The sequence below is a fragment of the Micromys minutus genome, assembly GCF_963924665.1.
Source record: "Micromys minutus genome assembly, chromosome: 12".
Lineage (NCBI taxonomy): Eukaryota > Metazoa > Chordata > Mammalia > Rodentia > Muridae > Micromys > Micromys minutus.
Window position 1 is genome coordinate 46111247 of NC_137981.1, and position 23102 is coordinate 46134348.

At 41.0% G+C, this 23102-nt stretch overlaps 1 protein-coding gene across 1 annotated transcript in view; it reads left to right on the forward strand.

The window, feature by feature from the left end:
- Positions 1-347: 347 nt before the first annotated feature.
- LRRC63 (leucine rich repeat containing 63) overlaps positions 348-23102 on the forward strand; it is a gene marked incomplete at both ends in the record, with an annotated part of 33975 nt that continues 11220 nt past the window's right edge. Inside the window, 6 exons of the mRNA XM_080926749.1 lie at positions 348-471; positions 3465-4151; positions 4623-4679; positions 6192-6352; positions 8211-8309; positions 16755-16891. Of these exons, the coding sequence (XP_080782875.1) occupies positions 348-471; positions 3465-4151; positions 4623-4679; positions 6192-6352; positions 8211-8309; positions 16755-16891 (1265 nt within the window). The remainder of the gene's footprint in view (positions 472-3464; positions 4152-4622; positions 4680-6191; positions 6353-8210; positions 8310-16754; positions 16892-23102) is intronic.

The window sequence follows — 23102 nt, forward strand, 5'->3', positions numbered from 1 at the left end:
ATGAAAAATATGTCATTTTAAAAATGCTTCAGAACTAAGTTTTAGATGATTACTTTTTCATTCCTTTCTTCTTCTTCTTCTTCTTCTTCTTCTTCTTCTTCTTCTTCTTCTTCTTCTTCTTCTTCTTCTTCTTCTTCTTCTTCTTCTTCTTTTTTCTTCTCCTCCTCCTCCTCCTCCTCCTCCCCTTCCTCCTCCTCCTCCTTCTCCTTGTTCCAAAGCTAGCCTGCTTGATCTTCGTATAGCAGCAGCACAGAACAGTTTCTGTGGGGATATTTTCTAAGTGATAACCACTTCTTTTCAGTAGCAGTTCGTTCTCAGGAAGTTCAGTTCTCACTTAACCAGCAACTATGAAAAAGAGCATTTATCACTCACTCAAAACCCAGCAGCACCCAATACTTCTTCGAAGACCCTTACCTCCAAAGCTCCCTAAATTACCTTTAGTAAAGAAGAAAGTTCATGTACTACCCACAGGTATGTACCGATATGTGTATTAACCTTGGTGTGTTTTTTTATTCATAGAAATCCCTTGCTTGATATAATTTTACAATATATATCACAGTAAAGAGTTACTAATAGCCACAAGGAAAAATGTTTAGCCTAAGGTGACAACAACCAAGAATCAGTTCTATAGGTATGCCATTGACAGATCCTCATTTGTGGACTTGTCAAATGGGAGTTTACTTATTGCTAAAATGTATTGGAAATTCCCAGATCAATGGTTCTTCTACCCATGGGAATGTGTGTTTTGATAAATGAAAATACAAGTTCCCCAATACACGGGCACCCAGTACCCACCTGGATGGCCCAGGATTGACTCTGCCTTCCTGTTTCAGCTCCTACAATATAAACTTGTGCTTCTTTCCTGGTCTGCTTTATTCCATGGTTTTTGCATCTTTGAGCCCTGCCTTTACATCTATTTGGTTCACAATATCCATCACTGTGAAGCTCAAGAAAGCACTGCAGGGAACAAAAGTGTAATGCGCTTAGCGAAGAACACCGTGTCAGATGAACTTACTTCCCTGACGTGTGTAGTGTACTTGGCTGTAAGGTCTATGTTAACAAATCAATAACATTCTATACATTAAGAAAGTATATTTAATCATATCTATATATTCATGTATGTTCTTAAACGCAGAACATAGAACCGCAAGATTATGTGTTGATTGGTAGATGAAAATGTTAAGAACAGAGTGTTAAAAGAAGCTGCTCTTAAATATTTTCCTAGGAGTTTGGTGTAGGGTAACTGAGTGTTTGCCAAGTTTTCATGAGCGATGAAAAGTGAGTGTTTATTAAGCACAGTGTAGGGACTGGTGATAAAATAGTTAACAAAACCAGGCCTTGCTCATCATCTTCCATTCGTTTCTGTCAGGCAGGAGAGGAGTCAGAGAGATGGTCCAATGGTTAAGCACTGGCTGCTCTTCCTAGAGGACCAGGGTTCAATGCCCAGCAGCTACTCAGTGCCGCATAGTTCCAGGAGACCCAGGGATCTCTTCTGGTCTCTGCAAGCGCTAGGCATGCATGTCCCGTAGGCAAAAACACTCATACACATTTTTAAAAAAAATGTTAAAGATGAGCTACTTGTATAATTGACTTCATATAATCCTATTACCCCTGAACCTCTTCCTATTTCTCCACTAACTACTACATTTATAAAAGGAATGCTATTTCTTTTTCGTTCCCTTCTGAATTTCCTCCACCAGTTGGCTTTACTGATTGCATTGTTTTGATGCCAACACTTACACTGTAAACTTTATTTATAATGTTAGAGCTACGCTTTCGTCTATGCTTATCAAATACGTGAAGAAGTAGTATGGTTATTACCTCCAAATCCGGTACAACCATGTCTGTGCCATTTCTCTGTCATCCTTTCCGTGTTTCTGTAATGTCCTGTTTCTAGATTCACAAGCTGTTCTGTACACAGCCCCCATGGTCAGGCAGACTGACAGCTCCTTACCAGGTTTCGTGCTGGAGTTTTTCTGTTTGTCTTTTGGTTTAACTCCATAGTCCAGTGCAGAGCCTCTCAACCTTGGCACTCCAAAGGTTGTTTGCTTTTGGCATCTTGGAGAGTCTATGACCTTGACTAAGGTCAACCCTGAGTACTTTGTTCATAGTGGGTATTGGAGATACTTGCTCGATGAATGAACAAATGTAGTGACCCAAGTCTAATTTATAAAATAAACATTAAAACGCTGAACCAAAACCTTCAAATCTCCAAAAAGAAAAATAATAATAATGGAACTTATTATTCACAGTACAGAATTTAATGACCTTGCGTCTGCTTTGAATCACCTTTCAATTGGCACTTCACACAAAATGAAGACAGGAAGCAATAGGAGGAAGCAGCATTGTATACACTTGGATACTTTATGTGTCCAGGCCCAGACAGGCGTAGTTAGCCGCTATGAGAAGCTGTTAGGGTAGGGGCAAGGCTTGAACCAAACCTTGACGTAAAGTGGGATAAAAGAGGAGACCATGTGCTATCTGAGAGCAGAGGATAGTGCTGGAAAAGTAGAAATAGAATACCTTAAAACAAAGACTAAGGTCACGGTGAAATGATACAGTTAAGGAAATGGTACACTTTGCTTAGGTGGTAGGGAAACACCAGCTTCCCCATCAGTAGATGCTCCTCGGAGCCCATACATGGCTCTGCAAGTACCCCTTGGATTGGTTTAAATGGGAAACTTCATGCTCCTCTCCAGCCACCAAAAGGAGAAAGGAGGGTCCGGGAACGAGGCTAACGTATGACAATGGCACTGTCCACAGCCCCTCTCTCTGAGCCCTACCCTGTTGTCATCTATGGAGAAGGAGGAGTAGAGCTGGGCAGAGCTCTTGTGCACCTGCCCACTGAAGCTCTGCCATAATGAATCCATCCTCCCCTCCCCCACCCTGGAATGGAATGTTTATCACCAATTATTGAAGTTAAAACAACAGAAAGATGACGCTTGACACTCTGTCAAGTGAGGAGTGGCACATCTGATGGAGAGAGGGACCCAAGAATGAAGACTCCATAGATTTCTGGACCTAAGCAAGGAGAGAGTTTTTAGCAGAGAAATAGACATGCAGTATCTTCTAGTCAATATCAGTGTGTCTCTACTAAGAAGAAATGTTGCCTTTTACTTAAAAAAAATCGGATGGTGAAAGCTAATGATGAAAGAGCCATTTCATCAAAGTCACGCTCACCATTTATATTATCAGAGTTCTAGTGACAACTGTCCCAAATCTCTTCTTCATGTCTTGGACTTTGCCCCACAGCTTTTGTTCTTCCAAGAGTTGCTCTGTCCTTTCTAGGTCCATTAGCTTTTCAATGGTTTGCTCAAAGTATATTTATAGCGTCTTGACAGAAGTCCCCACCACTAAATAGATCTGTTCCTAGAAGGTGAGTGAGAAATAAAAACAAAAATCATGTCTGGAGACCTTGGTAAATACAGGCTAATTTCTCCCTTTTCCCCCTTTATCCTGTTTAGCTGTCCCTAGACAACCTGAAAAGACCTGTGGGAAGCGTGACCCTGAGGAACGTGCTTTAGTCGACCAAGGTGCTGCTCAGCCACAAAGACCTGTCAGCACTCAAACCGTCTGTTTTAATTATGAGTGTAAGGCACACGAAAGCATGGTTAACATTTTTCCGTATCCATGTGCTGCTCGCCGCCTTCACTGGAAGGTCCCGAAGAAGGACGCTGGCTCCATGTTTATTCCCAGATGCCTGTCAGCATCTTCCAGAGTTTTTAGGAAGACGCTATGCCAAATGAAAAGAACCAGAAAGTCCTTGAAAAAGAAAGGCACACAAGATGACTTTCTCACAAAACAGCGATTTGGCAACACTTTGGTTCTTTCCGAGGAGTTTTCCAAGCCTTTACCCTCTTCTTACTCTAGGATGATTACTTCTAGGCTTAAGCCTTCAGGTACCCAGTTTCGCCCTGCACCAAAAACGTCAGGCTTTATTCAAGGGATTCCCCTTCTCGAAGATGTAAAGGAAACAGTGCTCAGCTGTGTTCCTAGTACTGTATCTACAGTCCCAGAACTGCAGTGGTCTGAACGACCACACCCTAAGCCAGCCCCAGGTGAAGTGGTGTTGAACACTGGTTCACTCCCGCCAGTCCATTCTCTGCCAACGCCTGTTTTGCCAAGAAAACCTCCAAGACAGACTCTGATAGGTGAGTAAAACTGAAACGTGGTCTTCAGGAATGGGGTCTTTAAGAACAAAGGAGAGAGAAAAATACAAGAAGGTGGATAGTTTTTTAATGTAGAAAAAAAGGGACATTTATATTAACATTTAATACCTCGGTCTGGGATTACCAACTGTCATCGTGATCTTCTAGAGGTGTGGAGGACAGCCTAGCTATTGTATCCAGATAGTGTTGATGAAAGTGGATCAGAAAGTTCACAAAAACCTAGGAAGAAATCAGTGAGAAGGTGCCTGGTGGTGATTTGCATAGGCCTAAAATCTTCAAGTGAGGATAAACAGCTATTATGGGATGGCCTAGAGGATTCCCGGAGGAGACAGGAAGTGCTGATGCGTGCACCCCAGTCTATTAATAGTAACTCTTATAATAATACTTACAATGACATCACCCTCAAAAGTATCTAAAAGTTGTCCTTTCCCCCATCCCCTTCTTTTTCTCTAGAAAATGCTGCAAATGCTGCAATGAGTAGAAATACAGAAGCCTACAAACCACCTGATAGTAAGTGTTGGGTTTATACTGTTCTTGGGGAAATTATTCTCTCTCCCTCCAAGTGTTTGTTATTTGGTTTGTGTGTCAGGGACACATCTCCTCAGTTCCTTAAGCCATTTATTCAGCAGCTATTCCTTACATACATCAGGCCAGATGTTGCACTGATGTTGAGAATATAAAAGCTGATATATTCTTAATCTAGACAGGGACAATAGACGTGCACTTTAAGTGGCAACCCTCCCCACATTCCGGGCCCCATTCTAATCGCCTGCCATCTGACAGGGACAGATGAGAACCATCTTTAGGGAAAGTTGACATTGTTCTATTACCAGAGATGGTAGCAGACAGGGATCACCTCTTCACTTAAGAGGTGGAGGCAGGGAGATTGAAAGTTCAAGGCTAGCCTGGGCTACGTAGTGAGGCCCATGCCAGACTATGCTATAGACAACCCTGTCTGACAAGTCACTCCATTTTAGATCTCACATGTATGTCTGCCTACAATCGGATGGACATAGTATGCAGCAAATAATTTATCAAGTATCCGAAAGCAAAATGAATGAAAAGTAGAAGAGACTGGAGTTTTCTGACAGATTTTTTAATAAAGGGTTCTGGTTCTGTCTCAGTAACGAGTAACTTCTGCTGGACTAATGTTCTTACCAAAATCAACAATTAAATTTACCAAAAATGCACATAAAACAGTGCCTGAAGGCATTGGAAAGTAACCAATGTGGGCGTGACTCAGATGGCCCCAGTCCCCAAACCTAGAGAAGCTTACGGGTCAGCAGGGTGGTGAGCAAGCTGCAGTCCTGTGTCTCAACTCCCCGTCCAGCATCCTCGCTGCATCCGTCCAGTGACCAGAGGCCACTACACTGCACTGTGCACGTTTCTAAACTTTGTGATTGCATTTTACTGTACTAGGTGTGTAGCGAGTCCACTGTGTTTCGGAAACTGAAAACTGAATCCTTTGCCTGTGGTTCTTTGGGAGGCTTCATTCGTCCTTCCCGAAGTAATTATAGACGCTGTAAAATGCGTTTCTGAGAGAACTGAGCATAAGGGCACGTACCTTTAATTCCAGCACTTAGGAGACCGAGACAAGCAGATCTCTATGCGTGCAAAGCCAGCCAGGCACACATGGCCTCAGAAAAGATGTTTCTACATGTAATATCATACAAAAACAGTTGCAGTTTTAAAATATGTCTCATAAAATTTAGAAATATTACAGGAGGATTTTTAAATGATCTTTATTCAGAGCTTCAAAAGTCAGAGATATAGTCTAAATTTCTAGGCAGGATCTATCAGTGAGTATACAGTTTTATTTTGTAAAGACAGTTTTGTAACAGTCAAGACACCCCATGTTGCATAGAGATCAACGCAGATTGGGGGGAATGATGCGGGATCTGTGGAGTTGATTCCAGATGATCTGGATTGCTAATCCCTTTGGTAATTCATTCTTGTGAGAGCATCCATGTCCTTTAACCATGGAAGTTATAATACCCTATGGTTTTATGTTTATTTATTCAGCTATTCCAAGAACCACGAGGAAATTAGACCCAGATGCCCATGTTTTACGAGGGGAAGGTTTTAAGATCGTTGCAGCAACACACTCTGAAACAATATTAGCAATGACAACCCTGGCCATAATAAATTGCCAAATATATGGAAGAAATGCACTTAATCTCAAGGTATGTCATACCTTCTTAATCGTAATGCACATTGGTATTATCAGTTCTTTTTATCTTTAGTGTAGGTTAGTTTTTCCCAGTATAGGTTACTATTCATTCAACTGAAGGAGACTTTCCTATTACCTCAGACACTGCAAAATCCTACCTCCAAACTTAACTTATCCAAGTTTGCCTTCTGTTCACCAATAAAGTTTAAAAGGTTGCTGAGATCCAGAGACATCATACTGTTTTTCCCCCCACCATTTATTCTGGTAAGTAGGATTGAAACTGTTCATGTTTCTGAATTACCAGAAGCTTCAGACCTTGTGTCAAGTCTAGGATGAGGCTGGTTCACACTGGACGCTTGGACTGCCCAGCAGACGAATCCCAGTTGTCATTTATTAAACACACACCATGTTCCCAGCCTATGCTCCTCCTACAACCTACGATCTGCAGAACAGGCAGCTTAATATCCATTTTACAGGGGCAAACATGGAGGTTGCGGGAAAGTAGCTTGCACAAGACCTCACAATAAGCAAGCACAGTTGTATCTGTGCCCAGCACTACTTGCTCCTTTGTTTGTTTGTTTGAGACCTGAGCTGGCAGTACTGCTGAGGATGACGTTGAGTCCTCATGCCTCTAACTGTGAGTGCTGGGGTTATAGGAATGTTCCACCATGTTCCTCTTACATGGGGATGACATCCAGGACTCCATGCATGCTGGGCAAACACTTTACCAAAACAAGCTACATGCCCAGTTTTCAGGACTCTTTGGCCTTGAAAAATCTATACATCTGGTTTTGTGGGGGGGTTTTGTTTGTTTGTTTTTAAAAGAAAGAAAAGCAAAGAGGGGAAGAGGGGAGAGAAAATGTTAATGAATCCTAAAGGTATCACCTATTAGCCAGTGTGGAGTATGCACTCTCTTTTTCATGTTAATAAATGAATCAATTGTATCTCCTCAATAGTCACATCCCTATTCAAAAATAGCTCTAGTTGACTGTGTAAGGCATTCTGTGGCCTGGGAGGGACATTTCATCAGTAAAGCATCTGGGCTTAAGAATGTTTGTCAAGTTCTTTCCTATTCTCAGCTGAAGAGCCTGAACAAGCATGGTACTGTGTGTAAAAAAGCAGGAGTGGTAAATAATAGAGTAACTTAGCAACAAATAGATCATCCACATACATGCATCAGTTCCCAGCCTAGAACATCTGCATACATACGCACATCAGTCTGCCACTGGGAACTTGGCTTTCTGTCGGTTGTGTGGTTTTTTCTTTGTCCTCCAATGGGAAATAGTTTTGAGGACTTCAAGGATATATCAGCAAGTTAATATTTTAGCACAGTCCCATGATCTTCTGGGATTTCGGTGTTTGGGACTGTAGCTTTTAGAATTATAATCATCACTGACAAAGGTCCTAGAGCTGATAAATAAGTTCAGGAGAATTAGTCAGTAAGACACACAGAACCATAGACTGTGTGTCTGTGCATCAGAGAAAGAAACAAGGGAAGGAGTCCACTAAACAACTTACCCATAGGAAAAAGAAAAAAATAGTCATCGTCTCTTAAAAATAATGCAGGCTGAGGAGATGGCTTAGTGAATAAAGCAACTGGCATTGAGCCTAAGGACCTTTGCCTGTTACGTGTATCCTGTGGAACACGTGCCTATACCCCCCCACACACCCATCACACATGCATGCAAAGGACAATGCGAATTAAAACTACACAGAGTTGTGATTTTTCTCTTACTAGATCAGAACAGTTTTAGACAGTACGCCTTGCTGGTGATGTTGTAGTATTACTATTAGAAAATTAAACATTTTACAGCATAGAGAGAATTTACTGTTAATAATTAATATCTTATTTTTTTGTTACTTTCCTACAGGGATTCTTCCTAATGCAATGTCCAGACTTCACACCTGTGGCTTTTCAATTGATATACCTTAATTTATCATATAATGACTTAACCCAATTTCCTGTAGAAGTGAGTCTGCTTTTTTATTGTCTATATTGCTAAATTTTACTATTGTAAATAAGAGTAGATATCTTAAGACATCCTGAAGATAGTATAAAAGAAACACATATTGAACTGCATCTAAACAGGCTTTGCTTAATAGAAGTGAAGAAAGTGTGACACGTCTTTGGGGGCCGGCAATTTAATGACATTAGCCCCAAAGGCAGTATTACACCAAGGTGTCAAAGATGTTCTCATGGTTCTATAATGCATAAAATAAAATTTGTTCTTCTGACTTTTAGTAGCCTTTAAAATTAACTTGCCCATGTGCTAATCAGATAGTTTAAAAGGCCAAGTTAGTCTGAGAGGACTGGACAGGATCATTTCACTCATGAATACTTAGCAGCTGTGGCCTCCCACACAAGACCCGCACACAATTAAGGCAGTCAATATTCTAGTGTGGGTGTGGGAGGGACATAGAAGACTACACCTATCTGACTGAGCTACTGTGGGCAGTTGATGACTGCTGGGGGGAAGTGCATGGTCCTTGGTAGGTCTACCCACTCCAGTGTATGACCTTATAACCATGACCATACGGGCAGTGAAAATTAGAGTAATATTAGGATATTTAAAACAAGAGAACATGATGTTGGGGGAATGGATCCGAAGTTGGGAGGAGGAGCAGGGGTGAGTATGATTAAAATACATTTTATGTGTGTCTGAAATTCTCAGAGAAATAAAAAAGATAATATATTTCAAGAATATTAGTGAGCATATAACACCACAAGTTTTAGTTGCCAGCGGCTAAAACAGGATAACCAGGCATAGGGTGACTTAATTTGATGTTCTTTTTAAAATAAATACGACACGCTGAATAGATAGGCCAGGTTTTGTTTGTGGTGTCTTGTTCCAAGTCTGGATAACAGGTCTTGTGAGATGATTTTCAGAGTATTGGCTTTTAGAGAACTGATCCTTAGCAAACTGACCTCTCTGTTTCAAATACCCAGTGTTAAAAACATTGTTTCCAATGTGCACAGATATGATTCCTGGGCAGAGTGAGAACATGGGAGCCAGTGCGCATTGTATACTTGTCTGTGATGACAGCTATGATGAGGCAGATTCGTGGACAGAACAGGTGCTACAGTGTGTCTCAGTTTCACCAGAGAAAAATCACTAGTAATACCCAAGGTTTTACTTAACTGAGTTCATTAACTTAGGAAAGCCATATTAACAAGGATTTCTAAGAAAACACATTTATCTGTTCTGAGCAAACATGGATAAAAAGCGTTTGCCACCCCCCCAAAAAAAATTCACAGTAGTTTTAAGTTGCATTTCCCTGATGGTTTGGGTTGTTGAACATTTCTTTAAATGTTTCTCAACCATTTTGTGTCTCATCTTTTGAGTACTCTCTGATTAATTCTGTTCTCAATTTTCTAATTGGGTTGTTTTCTTAATTGTTACCTTTGTTTTGGTTCTTTATGTATTGTAGATACTAGCACACTATCAGATATATGACTAGTGAAAATTTTCCCTGTTCTATGGACTGCTGGGGATGGTGTCCTTTACGTACAGAAGCTCCTCAGTTTACTGAGGTTGCATTTACTAATTGTTGGTTTTAGTGTTATTCTATCAGTGCACAGTTTGGAAAGTCTTTTCCTGTGTCAGTGAGTTCACGTCTACTCCCTACTTTTATCTTCCATCCGATGTAGAGTATGTGGTCTGAAGTTGTAGTTCTTGATGCATTTGGAGTTACATATTGTGCAGAGTGATAGACCTATTCACGTTCTTCTATGTACTGCCATCTTGCTTAACCATCTCTATGTGTTAAAGATACTGTGTTAAACCAGGTGTCCATAGGTGTGTGGGCTTAAGCCTGGGCGTTCGACTCAGTTCCCCGGTCAGTGAGCCTGTGCTTGTTCCTACTCTGTTCATGATGGGGCTCATTCGTGCTACTTGACATTGGTGGTGGTAATACCTCTTTTACTACTCAGAATTCTTTTAGCTATCCTGGGTTGTTTCCATATGAAGTTGAAGATTTGTTTTCAGTTTTATGAAGAACTGTATTGGAATTTTAAGGGGGATTGAGTTGAATCCATAGATTGTTTTTGGTAGGATGGTCATTTTCATGTTAATCCTACCAATCCATGAACATGGGAGATAATTTTCCATCTTCTGATATCTTCTTTGATGTCTTAAAGGTTTTTTTTTTAATCATTCAAGACTTTTACTTGCTGAATTAGAGTTACCCCAGGATGTGGGATTTTTTGTTTGTTTATTTCTTTTTGAGGATATTTTGAGGTACTATATCCATGTTTTCCTTCTCAGTTTTTAATGTGTATATAGAAAAGCAGCTGATTCGTGTGTGTGTGTGTGTGTGTGTGTGTGTGTGTGTGTGTGTTAATTTCATATCCTGTTGCTTTACTAAAAGTGTTTAACATCTTACAGAAGTTTCCTGCTTAGAGTGTTTAATTAGAAAACTATATCATCTGCAAATAAAGACATTTTACTTCCTTCTTTATTTTTACTCCCTTCATCTCCTTCAGATGTCTTATTGCTCAAGCTAAGACATCAAGTGCTATATTAAATATACATGTAACAAGTAACTATCCTTGTATTATTTCTGATTTTAATGTAAATGCATTGAGCCTGTCTCAATTTAGGTTAGTGTGCCTTCTGGCATAATTTTTAGCTGTTCAAATTTGTGTTTTTGTTCTGAAGTCTAGACATCTTGAGTTATACTTGGCTTGACGTGCTTCTTGGTGGTGATATCTGATCTTGTCTTTGTTGGGGAGGTGTTCTGTTCTTTGGTTGCTGTTCCCAGCTCTGGATCCTAGGCAAGGGTAGTAGTTGTGGGTTTCCAGGTAAAGAGCGCTTCCTAAAGTCAGTGTGTGGAAGAAAAGAATCAAGACAAATTAAGAAAGAAGGCCAAGACAGGCTGTGAGATAGAGCTAGGGGTTTCACCAAGAGGCAGTATGATGGATTGAGTATGCTTGGCCCAGGGAGTGTCACTGTTTGGTGGTGTGGCCTTGCTGGAGTAATTGTGTCATTCTAGGGGTGGGCTTTAAGACCCTTATCATAGCCATATGGGAGCCATTCTTCTCCTGTCTGCCTTTGGATTATGATGTAGAACTCTCAGCACCCAGAGCAATGTCTGCCTGGAAACTTCATGCCATGATGATAATGCACTGAACCTCAGAACCAGTAAGCCAACCCGAGTCAAATGTTGTCCTTTATAAGAGTTGCCTTGGTCATGGTATTCCCTTCACAGCAATAAAACCCTAAGACATGCGGAGTTTCTAGGGAATAGAGATGGGGTGGGAGGAGGGGCTTCTGCCAGCAGGCCATACAGGACTTAAAGGAAGACTGTAGAGATCTTAATGGGAGACAGGAAGGACAGTTAAAATCATCTTCCTGGTTCTTGATTTACTTTGGCCACTGGAGATCCCTGGTAAAGCTTCTGGCAATTGGCAGTTGACATTGGCAGTTGACACAAATAAATAAAGATGGGTTAGAAGAGGAAACTGAGAGGGCTGTCAGGAAAGAGTTCAGTTGGGCCTATGGTATGGGGCCCCAGGTCATGAAAGTAACTAATTCTTAATCAATGAGTCAAAGCAGAATCAAAAGGAAATTAGAGAATTGCAGTGCATCTGAAACAGTGCTCAGGGGGAAATGTATAGCTATAAATGCCTGTGTTCGAAAGATGTATCTCAAGGTGGAAGACACTCAGAACCCTGCCTGCTGCAATGTGTGAGCAAGTATGTGGTAGCAAGATGAGAGAAAGAGAAACTGGGTGTGCTATGAAGAGAAGCAGACTGGGAGACCCGAGAGTGGTGAGGAACAGCCTGATATGAGTAGCCTATGCTACCACTCCTGGCTGGGGTGAAGCCCTTGCCCACACTGCTGCCAAGGGCCATGTCTGGATCCATGGCCCTACAGCAGCAGAGCTTTGTGTCAGTGTCTCTTGCCATGTTACTACCAAAGGCTATAACATCCCTGGTCTGGGCTTCTGCCTGGAGCCATGTTCATGTCCAAGGGTTGCACCCCTTCTCTGGGGCGGTGCCAGAGAGCCAGCTGCAGCACTTGGGAGAGTGATCCTGGCATCTTAACTGGACAGCATAGTAGAGCCGACCCCGGCTGCATGAGCTTAGGGCAGCCCATCCTGTCCCTTGTCAATTGACACAAACTGGGAGAGCAGGTAGACTGACCAACCCAGCTATTACCCAGGCCGGATCCAGAACTTTGAGTTGGCCCACGCCAATATCTACCCTGTCTGTGAACTGCTGAATCACAGGAAGGGGCCAGTCCTGAAGAACCAAGGCTGAAGGGTCTCCATGACACAGGGCAACAATAGGATATCCAAGAGGAGTCCTGGTGAGGATGCAGTATTGATAGTGCAGCAAAAGCCAGAGACCTTGAGCCAAACCAGTGATCCACTGCAATGAGCACTTGCACTAAAGTTCTTTTGGCAAAAGGGTTTACTGTGTGACATATCTCCGTTTCCATGGTGAAACTGGGTTTTGTTTGTTTTGTTTTGCGGGGGAGGTTTTGAGGGCAGAGGTTGGATATGTTGGGACATGGAACTGTGTGGGAATGGGGTGCTTTTTGTGAAATTCACAAAGAATCAATAAAGAGTTTAAAAGAAGTACCTCATATCGACAAAATAACCTTCCAATTTAAGGCATTAGAAACAAGCGAAGTAAACCCAAGAGAGAATAAGAAGGAAATAATAAAAATTAGAACAGGAATTCGAGAACAGAAAGTCAACAGAGATAAAGGCAAAACTGCAAGCATTACTACTCTGAAAAGATTAACAAAACTGACAAGAACAGACCAACAACCAAAAAACCAAACAAAACCAAACCCATGCACACACAGAAGATTTAAAGTCTCAAAGTCAAGGATGAAGAGCCCCCTACTCACCCCACAAAACCAATGAGAAAGTTTAGATTTTAAAATAACTATTCTAAACCATTTCACAGCTTAGATGAAATAAACATATTTTCACAAACATGTAAAAGCAGACTGCAAATTGAAAATATGAAGGATTTTCTGAAAGGAAAAGTCACGAGGCACCAATGTTAGGGAAAGGATGAAGAGAGTGGAGGGCATATGGTTCATGGAGGTGCGGGGGCATGGGAGATGCCTCTGGGGAGCCCATGTTGGGAATCCCTTTCCCCTGAGGGACCAGCCACACAATGGTATAGTACAGAATAGAGTTTATTCAGGTCATGGGAGAGTTAAGAGGGTGGTAGAGGCAGAGAGCGAGAGAAGAGAGGAGAGAGGAATAGAGGCCAGCCATAAGCTCGTGGAGGGAGATGGGGGAAGGGAAGGGAGGAGGAGTGGTAGAGGTGGGAGAGCAAGGATGCAAGAGGCCTAGGGAGGCAAAAGAGCCAGGAGGCAAGAGGGGGGGGCGGCAAGCAGCCCCTTTTATAGTGTCAGGCCACTGGGGCGGAGCATACCTGGCTACTGCCAGGTAACTGAGGGGTGGGGTTTACAGAATCCCAACAGATTCAGCAATAGTTTTTAAATCTCCTATACAGAAACGCTTCAGTCTAGATGATTTCATGGGTGAATTCTATCAAATATCCATGAATTAAACCAGGCTTTCACAAACTCAAGCAATAGGAGAGAACATTTCCCATTGCGAACCATTAAACCACCGATGTCCTAATAGCAGAGCTCAGCCATGACAAGAAAGGTAATTACAGGGCTCCCTCACAGCTAGTACACTTGATGATGGAAGGCTGGTGATTTGCTTCCTCATATCAGGAAGAACACAGAGATGGAAGCCCCGGCTACTTCTGTCCAACTTTACACCAGACCATCTAACCAAGGCAACTGGTAAAGCAGTAATTTCTACCCAGATTCAAAATTAAAAAAAAAAAGATTAAATGTATTTGTGGATGGACAACCATTTACCCCCATAAAGACATGTCAAGGCTTTAATCTCATCTAAAGACTGTACGGTTTTGTTAACATGCTGAAATTATACGAAAGTGTGTTTGAAGAAGAGGAGGAATGAAACCATCCATCTCCAGTTGTAGATACAGATATAATAGGAAACTCAGTAAGATGTGGTTGCAGTGCATAAGTATCTTCTGGACTGTTGTAGCATATAGAGTTAATAAAAAGACCAAAAGAAAAAGTCAACTGCATTTTAGTATACTGTCAATATATAATCTTGATAAGAAAATTCCTGAAGCAATTTCATTTAAAATCACAAGAAAGATAATGAGATATTTAGGAATAGGTTCAACAAAAGTACCATGCCTATACTGTGAAATTTCAATAGAAAAAAAAATGTTTATGAGACATGTATCATCTCAAACATCTCAAGTTCACTAGTTTGATGGCCTTTTGATGATAGTACTTCCAAATTAATCTACAGATCAATTCAGTTTTACATTTTTATATGAAAACTGTTGGACATGAAACTATCATGAGATTGTAATGAAGCAATCGGAGTGTCGCACCTGACAGGCTGCTGATGAGCTACAGTGAACTCTGCTCTGGAGATACTTCCTCCTCCCTCATCATAGCCTGATAGTCTTATATGAAAATGTGAGTTCATCAAAATCTAGGACCTTACAAAGATTAAAACATTCCATCCTTCCAGGGAAGCACTTAAAAAAAAAACCCTCAAAATAGTTTCAGGAAGTCCCTAAAATTGATCAGATCCACCCACTACCACCTTGCTTCCAAGAATAAACAGTAAAGACTTCTGAGAGTCACCACTGGAGGAGCAAAGCTAAAAAGAAGACTTGGAGCTAGCCCAGCTGTCTAAAAGAAGCGAAGGCTGGCTGAGCTGGCTGAAGAGATTTAGACCTACTGAGTCTGTTGAACTTCCTGTAGGCTGTGCAGTTTGCTTTGGATTCCCAGCTTTGTGAGCTGTCATTCGTGTTGGGTTGGCCTTGGTGACGCAGCTGTCTTTGAGTCATTTCTGCTCCTCACCCATATTCCTTTAAGTAACCCCAATAAATCTCATTGGATTGTCAGTGGTGTCCAGACTTTGGTCTGTTGTGGGAGTGTCTGTTGTTGTCTCCCTCAGTTAATGCTTTATCTCACAACAATGTATATGTATGTTTCTCTCTGTGTGTGTGCATGCGCATGTGCACACACACATGGGAAGTTATCCATGGAGGTCAAGGGAAGGCGTTGTATCCCATGGAGTTGCAGTTGTGAGCCACCCAGCTTGTGTGCAAGGATCAGAACTCCTGTCCTCTTCAAGCATTAAGTTCTCTTAACCTCTGACCCATCTCTCCATCAAAACGGTTGTTTTCCTGTCTCAACATGTTGTATTAATCCCATATCAATTTGAAGGCTTTGTTCTTTTAGTTCATTTTATTCTAATGGATTTATAACTTAAAGCATAACACAGCTAGTTTAAGGAAACTTTTCAGACTCTGCATCACAGTGAACTGCTGTACGGTTAGTTAGAAGGGCCAGCCTGAAGCCAAGGAGCCTCACTTAGGGTTCTGTGCTTCCATTATTAATCATCTTTCTACTGGCTTCTCCACCACACATTCACACAACTCCGGAAAGAAAACCCAGGCCCTATCAATCAATCTTCCTAACAAGAGCACATGGAGTCTCAGGTCCAATACATCATTCAGCCCTCATTGGTGAAGTTAGCACTGAGACACTCAACTGTCAGGTGCAGAGAGTAAGAGGCTGAAGTGCTCAGCCCCAGATGAGAGGTACACATCCCACCTCTCCCTCTAAGGCTCAGAGACCTACATAGAAGAGGGTGGTAGGAAGGTTCTAAGAGGTAGAAGTGGTGACTTCACAGAAAGAGTATTTCCCAGCAAAAAGCAGGGCAGACACACAGGCAAACTCATAAAGATCATGTCAGGATGCATAAAACATGGGGAAACTCAAGCCAAACAAAATCCCTGCACAGACAAGAGAGGTGGGAACAAAGTCCCACCCCTGATCGAGGTGATTGGTATTTGATCATTGCTGGGGGAGAGAAAGGGAGTCCTCATTAGTCATGTGACTCCCGGTAGGTCAACCACACCCCAGGGCAGGCTTCCTACTTGAGAGTAGTCTCACACAGACGAGACTCAGTGGTCAGATACAGAGAGAGACGGGGTAAGTGCATGTGTCGGGCAGGAAGGTGGGCATGGGGTGGGAGGAGGAGGAGTTGGAGGAGCATGAACATGATTAAAATCCATCGTACGAAAGTCTCAAAGAATGGATAAAATCACCATTCAAAAGGAACAACTATGGCAGTGGAAATGACAAAGGTATAGCTTCACAACCTCCTCCATGACTCAAGAGTCCTGGTTCCCTCCATAGTTACTCAACACCCAGTGGTAACCCTGCCTTGCTCTTTCTCTAGAAGGATTTACTAGACAATATGAGCCAGGACGCTTTTCTGTACTGATCTGACTGTTGGTCTAAGGTGTTTATAGGAGACACATGTGAGAGATTGTCTGCTTTTCACTTCAGTTGTTTGCCTTTTTTGTTCCCCAGATACTTTATCTCCAAAACCTACAAGTCCTGAAATTGAGAAATAATCCTATACGAGAAATTCCTTCTGAAATCCAGCAATTGAAGTACCTTAGGATTTTCTCCATTGCCTTCAATTATATTACCAAGCTTCCTGCTGGGTAAGGTTGATATCTGAGGTAGTAGACACGGAACTAAGGTAGACACAGAGCTAAATTATTTGTACTTATTTTGTGCAGTCATAACTTATTTAGTAAAGTCTCAGTTTCCCTTTCGAAAGTGGCTAGAAGAATTTTGATGACTTAAACAGCCTCATTCTGCTACGATTGGCAGATTCATTTCTTAATAGGGTTTCATAAGAGACCCTCACAGCTACACAGAAGACAGAATGGCTCAAATGACTACCGGGACAATGATCAGCAATCCAGGCTAGAACCTGGTGCCTGCCCACTGCTGGTGCTTCTGAGCGTAGAAAACACTCCACTTGGAATTTGGAGCTGGAGACTTTGGTTTAAATATGAGGCTGACGACCTGAGGGTCTGTAGAAAGTAATCTGACCATTCTGAGCCTCGGTGTTCTAACCTATGACTAAGGAGACTGGCCTATACGAAGGCTAAGAGCCTTGAGTATGTCTTACATAGTACAAGTGTAACAAGAATGCTAACTTTTGCTTATAGGAAGACAGACTTCTTAAGGATGAGCCTGTATTTAACTCCCATTTGAAACTAAAACTGCAATCACTATGCTTCTTTCAGTTAAGAGTGTAACGAATGGAATGTAGTGGTTTAATGGTGTCTGTGTGTCTGTGTGCCCATGTAAATGTGAATATATACACACACACCACATAACTAATGCATAACTATATGCATACATGCAAACATACAGCACCTAAACAGGAGTTCATAACAGATCATCTATAATCGTAATTACACCCTTTAAATAGTCATAAATGTCACTGAAAATGGGACAACCCCTAGGAGGACTAAAACTCAACTGTAATTAAAGAGTCAGCTTTTTTCACTGATATACATTGGGAAGGTTTCATAAACCACTGGTCACGTTAAAAAGCTTCGGGTACTTTAGTTTATTTCTAACACAAGGTGCTATGTTTTTATTAAATATCACCAGGTGTGCACGTCTATCAAGGGCAGATTTACAGCATGGAATAGAAAACATAAAAGGGAAAACCTTAATGATTATAAAGGCAGTTTAGGACAGCATCTGGCGTAGCTGGGAATGTGTGGACAATGACGTAAGCTCGTCTAGAGAGTGGTGACGTCACGGAGGATGTGGATGCACTTAATTGAAGAACTGTCAGAACTCTTGCTTGCTTAGCAAAGCAGACTCGATGCAGTGTGTCAGCACTGAACCAAGAAATCCAGAGCATGCTTGAGCTGGCTCTGCCCCCAGATACAGTTTGTACTCTGGGCGTTACTGTCTGCAGTAGCCACCCAGATGTGCAGTGGACATTAAACTCTCAGCCTTAGGCTTCAGCAAATGTCTGTGTACTGAACACTGCTAGGGCTCACTCTCACTGTCTTCTAGGAAGATAGACAAGTGGATTCCGTGAAGGCAAGTGGATGTAATCAACCACATAAACCTGCAGAGACATGTGATGTAAACTTTGTAGACAGGAAAGGGTAACTTGGAACCCATTCTGCAGGATCAGAGTGGCTCCCTGGAAGAGCAGATACCTAACCAGACACAACATTTAAGTTGGCTTCATCTCAGGGTCAAGCAAAGGATACCCATGAATGGGATGGGTATTTCTTGAATGGACATAGATGGACCAAATATACTGTAGGTCAGGAAATGCAAACTGTTTGCTAGATTTTGCAGCCTATAGGGCAGAGCCAAATGGTGAGAAATGCGCCTAGGGTGGTAAATGAGTCTTTGTGATATAAAGTAAGGAATGTATACTTTATACAAGGGCTGGACACCATGGGGCTTTCCACAGGACAGAAGTAAAGCCAAACTTCTCTTTTAGGTCACACTCATGCCAGAATAGATACGTGGGAACAACAGAGTTCAAGGTCACCAGCTGGGGACTATCGGAGCAGCTGAGGCTTTGTTTTTTTGAGACATAGTCTTGTTAAATAACCCAGGTTAGCCCAGAAGTGCTGGTGCTCCCATCTCAGCCTCCCAAGTGCCGCTATACCAGGCATGTGCCACTGTGGCTGCCTTGTGTTGTGTTTTCTCCCATACAGCTGGGCTGAGATGTATTAAACTCACAGGTTCTATGCTGGAGAGAGAAATTCTGACTCCTCAGTATGTGCCAACTGAAACAAAGAAGGCTGTGCACTGTGTTTCAGTCCTGTACAGAAGAGCTAGCTCTCTGAATTTTAAATGTACTTTGCCCAGCTATGGTTTGATATTATGCAAATGCCTTAGTGACACGGTAGATTGACTTAAAAATACTTCTTAAAATTGAAATGTAATACCCTTGTCTCCAGGTATTTTAGTTGTCATAAATTTAATTAAAAATGCATGTTAAGCGCATCTGGTATGCTAAACTTTCTATAATCCCAATACCACAGACTACATAGAACATACTATATACACGTGGAAAATCTACTTATATGTAATATTTTCCCCACCATTAACAGCTATTATGTGACATGCATATACTGACTTAGAAATCTTAGCTTTTGAGTCCCAAGTGCTTCTGAAATTGAGTGTAGAGCAACAAATAGAATCACGGTCTCTAATAGAGATTTGGTTAGAATTGTCAGACTTCTAGATACTTTGGATAAAGGCATACTCTCCTTAAAACAAATATCCTAGGAGACACAGCAGTGCAATGGGCACTGATAATTGAGAGGAAATCGCAGAGACTGGGGTGAGGGAACACTTGTGCTAAGCAAAATCAGCCAGACGCAGAACTGAAGAGGAAGGAGCAGATCCTTCCACAGGAGGATAGAGACAGCGGGATACGACAGAGAAGCCCAGTCAAATGAAACCCACATGGTCAGAGCAAACGTCACCCAGGGATTTTGTGGCCTGCCTGGGCTACATGTCAAGAAATGAAAGAGATTGTCGTTTCCCATTATTATTTGTCCAAATTTTTATCTACGATTTTTATATGCTAAAGCTATTTCTTCCTTGGCTATGTTAGTTGAGTGACCAAGTTTTCTAAAAACATGATTCGGTTCTTGCACTGTATTTTTCCCATCCCTAGCTGGATCTTTCCGGCTGTAGGAGGTCCCTGTGCCACATCTGAGGAGGCACAGTGGTGCCCCCAAAGACTAGCACAATGTCACAGAAGCTAGAATATTGGCAAGCCACTCACAGCCTTGATGTCACTTCCTATTAGGAAGGTTAGAGAAAGTACACTGAGTTCAAGAACACTACAAAAATCAAGAGAAAATATCATGTAAATTGTTTTGTAAACCCTTCCAGTTATTTCTGAAGTTTCTTCATTTTGCCCCCACCCCCAGCATACATTTCTACAACAAAATAAAACATCAGAGCATAGGAAGGCCTTTTATCTTTCGTTTTATTAAAAATAGATTTTTTTTCACATAATATATCCTAATTATAGTCTCCCCTCCCTCTTCTCCTCCCACTTCCTCCTCACCACACCTCAGCTTTTATCTGTATGCACCTCCTTTCTGTCTCCCATTAGAAAACAGGCTTATAAGGGATAATAATAAAATAGATAGAATAAGAGAAAACATAAACTAACACATTAGAATTGGATACAGTAAAGAGAAGGAAAAGAGCCCAAGAGAAGGTACAAGAATTAGAGACCCATTTGTTTGCACACTTAAGACTTCCATAAAACCACTAAATTGGAAGCCATAATATATATGCAAAGGATATGGCGCAGACCCATGCAGGCTCTGTGCACACTGTCTCAGTCCCTGTGAGTTTTGCCCATGTTGACTTGAGGGGCACCTTTAATCCCTTCTGGCTCTTACGTCTCTCCCCTCCCCCCACCTTTGCTACTGGGTTCTCTGATTCTGAGGAGAGGGATGTGATAGAGGCATCCTATTAAGGCTGACTAGGCCAAGATCTCACACTTGGTGCATATTGTCTTGTGGATCTCTGTATTTGTTCCCATCTGCTACAGGAGGAAGGTTCTCTGGTGGTGGCTGAGAAAGGCACTGATCTATGAGTATAGCAGAATGCCATTAGAAATGTGTGTTGCTATGGTACTTTAGTAGAACAGTAGCATTTAGGTTTACCCTAGGTCCATGGACTATCTAGTCTGAGGTTGTTGGTCACTGAAGCAGTGGTGGATATGGGTTCCATCTTGTAGAGTAGGCCTTTAGTCAAATCAGATATTGGTTGGTTACTCCTACAAACCTTGTGCCACTGTTGCACTAATGTATCTTGCAGGCAAACACCACTTTTGATCAATGTGTGTTGCTGGGTTAGTGTTCACATTTATCATTTGGTACCTGGATAAAAGCTTTGTCAATATCTGTTAAGCCTACCATTTGATTTATAATATCATTTAGCATCAGAATTTCTTAACATTTTTTTCTCGATGACTTGTCTATGGGTGAGAGTCAGGTATTAAAGTCTCCCACTATCAATATGTGAGAGTCAATATGTGATTTAAGCTGTAGTGGTATTTCTACATGTTAAGAATGTTAAGAATTGAGCTAGAGAGATGGCTCAGTGGTTAAAAGTGGTTAAGACTACTCTTCCAGAGGCCCTGAGTTCAATTCCCAGCAACCACACGGTGGTTCACAACCATTTGTAATAGGATCTTATGCCTTTTTCTGGTGTGTTTGAAGACAGCTACAGTGTACTCATATAAATAAATAAATATTTTTAAGGTGCAATAGTTAGCTTTAAATTTTTTAAAAAAGTTAAGAATTGTGCTATCATCTTGGTGACAGGTATGTAGTATCCTTCCCTGTCTTTTTTGATTAATTTTAGTTTGAAGTCTATTTTGTTAGATTAAAATGGCCACACCAGCTTGCTTCTTAGGTCCATTTGCTTAGAATATTTTTTTCTAACTGTTTACTCTGAAGTAATGTTTGGTATGCTGTTTCTTTTATCAGAAGATTCTTTTGGCTAGTCTAGCTTGCATCTTAGATGTATTTGCCTTGATAACTTTTTGGATCTATTTATTCTAAGGTGGTGTCTATCCTTGATATTAAGGTATGTTCCTTGAAAGTAAAGAAGGATAGAATCTGTTTTCACATTAATTCTGTTAGTCTGTGTATTTTTATTGGGGAATTGAGGCCATTGATGTGAGATGTCAATAAACAGAATTTGTTGATTTTTGAGTGTGATTAACCCTTTAGGTTGGAGTTTTTCTTTTTATTTATTTATTTTTTTTCCTTATAAGCAAAGATTTGTAAATAGATATTTCTTAAATTTGGTTTTATCATAGAATGTCTTATTTTCTTCATCTATTGTTATGGAAAGTTCTTCTGGGTATAGTAGTCTAGCCTGGCATTTGTGGTTTCTTAGAGTCTATAGAAAATCTATCCGGGCCCTTCTAGCTTTAAAGTCACCACTGAGAAGTCAGGTGTTATTCTAATAAGTCTTCATATATCACTTTGTCTTTCCCCCTTATACCTTTTAATATTTTCTCTTTGTTATTACATTTAACTGTTTTGATATTATGTTTTGACAATGCATATTTTTTCTAGTCAGTTATGCTACTTTATATATGTGTATCCTGTTAAAGGATACTTAAAATCTCTTTCTTTAGCTTAGAAATTTTTCCTTCTATGATATTGTTGAAAGTATTTTCTGTATTTTTGACCTGGGTTTCTTATCTTTTGTGTATTCTTATTATTCTTAAATTTGGTCTTTTCATAGTGTCCCAGTTGGTACACTTTTTTTTTTCTTGTATTGTGTTGTCAGTGCCAGAGATTCTCTCTTCTGTCTTTTGTATTCTGTTGGTGAAGCTTGCCTCTGAGGTTCCTGTTCAAGTTCCCCAATTTTTCATTTCCAGATTTCCCTCAGTTTGGGTTTCTTTTTTTAAACTGATTCTATTTTACTTTCAGATCTTAAAACGTTTTATTCATTTCCTTCTACTATTTGTTCATATTTTCATAGATTTCTTTAAATGATTTATTCACTTCTTTAAAGACCTCTACCATATTCATAAGGTTATTGTAAAAATTTTTTCTTGTGTTTCAGCTATGATGCAATACTCAGAACCTGCTACAGTAGGGTTGCTGGGCTCTGGTGGAAACATATTCTCCTGACTGTTACTAATTCTATGTTTATGCTGACATCTAGGCATCTAGGCATCTAGGGTTTGAAAAGACTATAATTCTAGGTGCTGATATCTGGTCTTGTCTTTGTTAGGTTGGTGATTGTGCTTGCACCCCTTTGGTTTCTATTTCCTCTCTCGTTCTTAGGAGAATGTGGTAGGTGTGTGTTTCCAGGTAGGAAATTCTG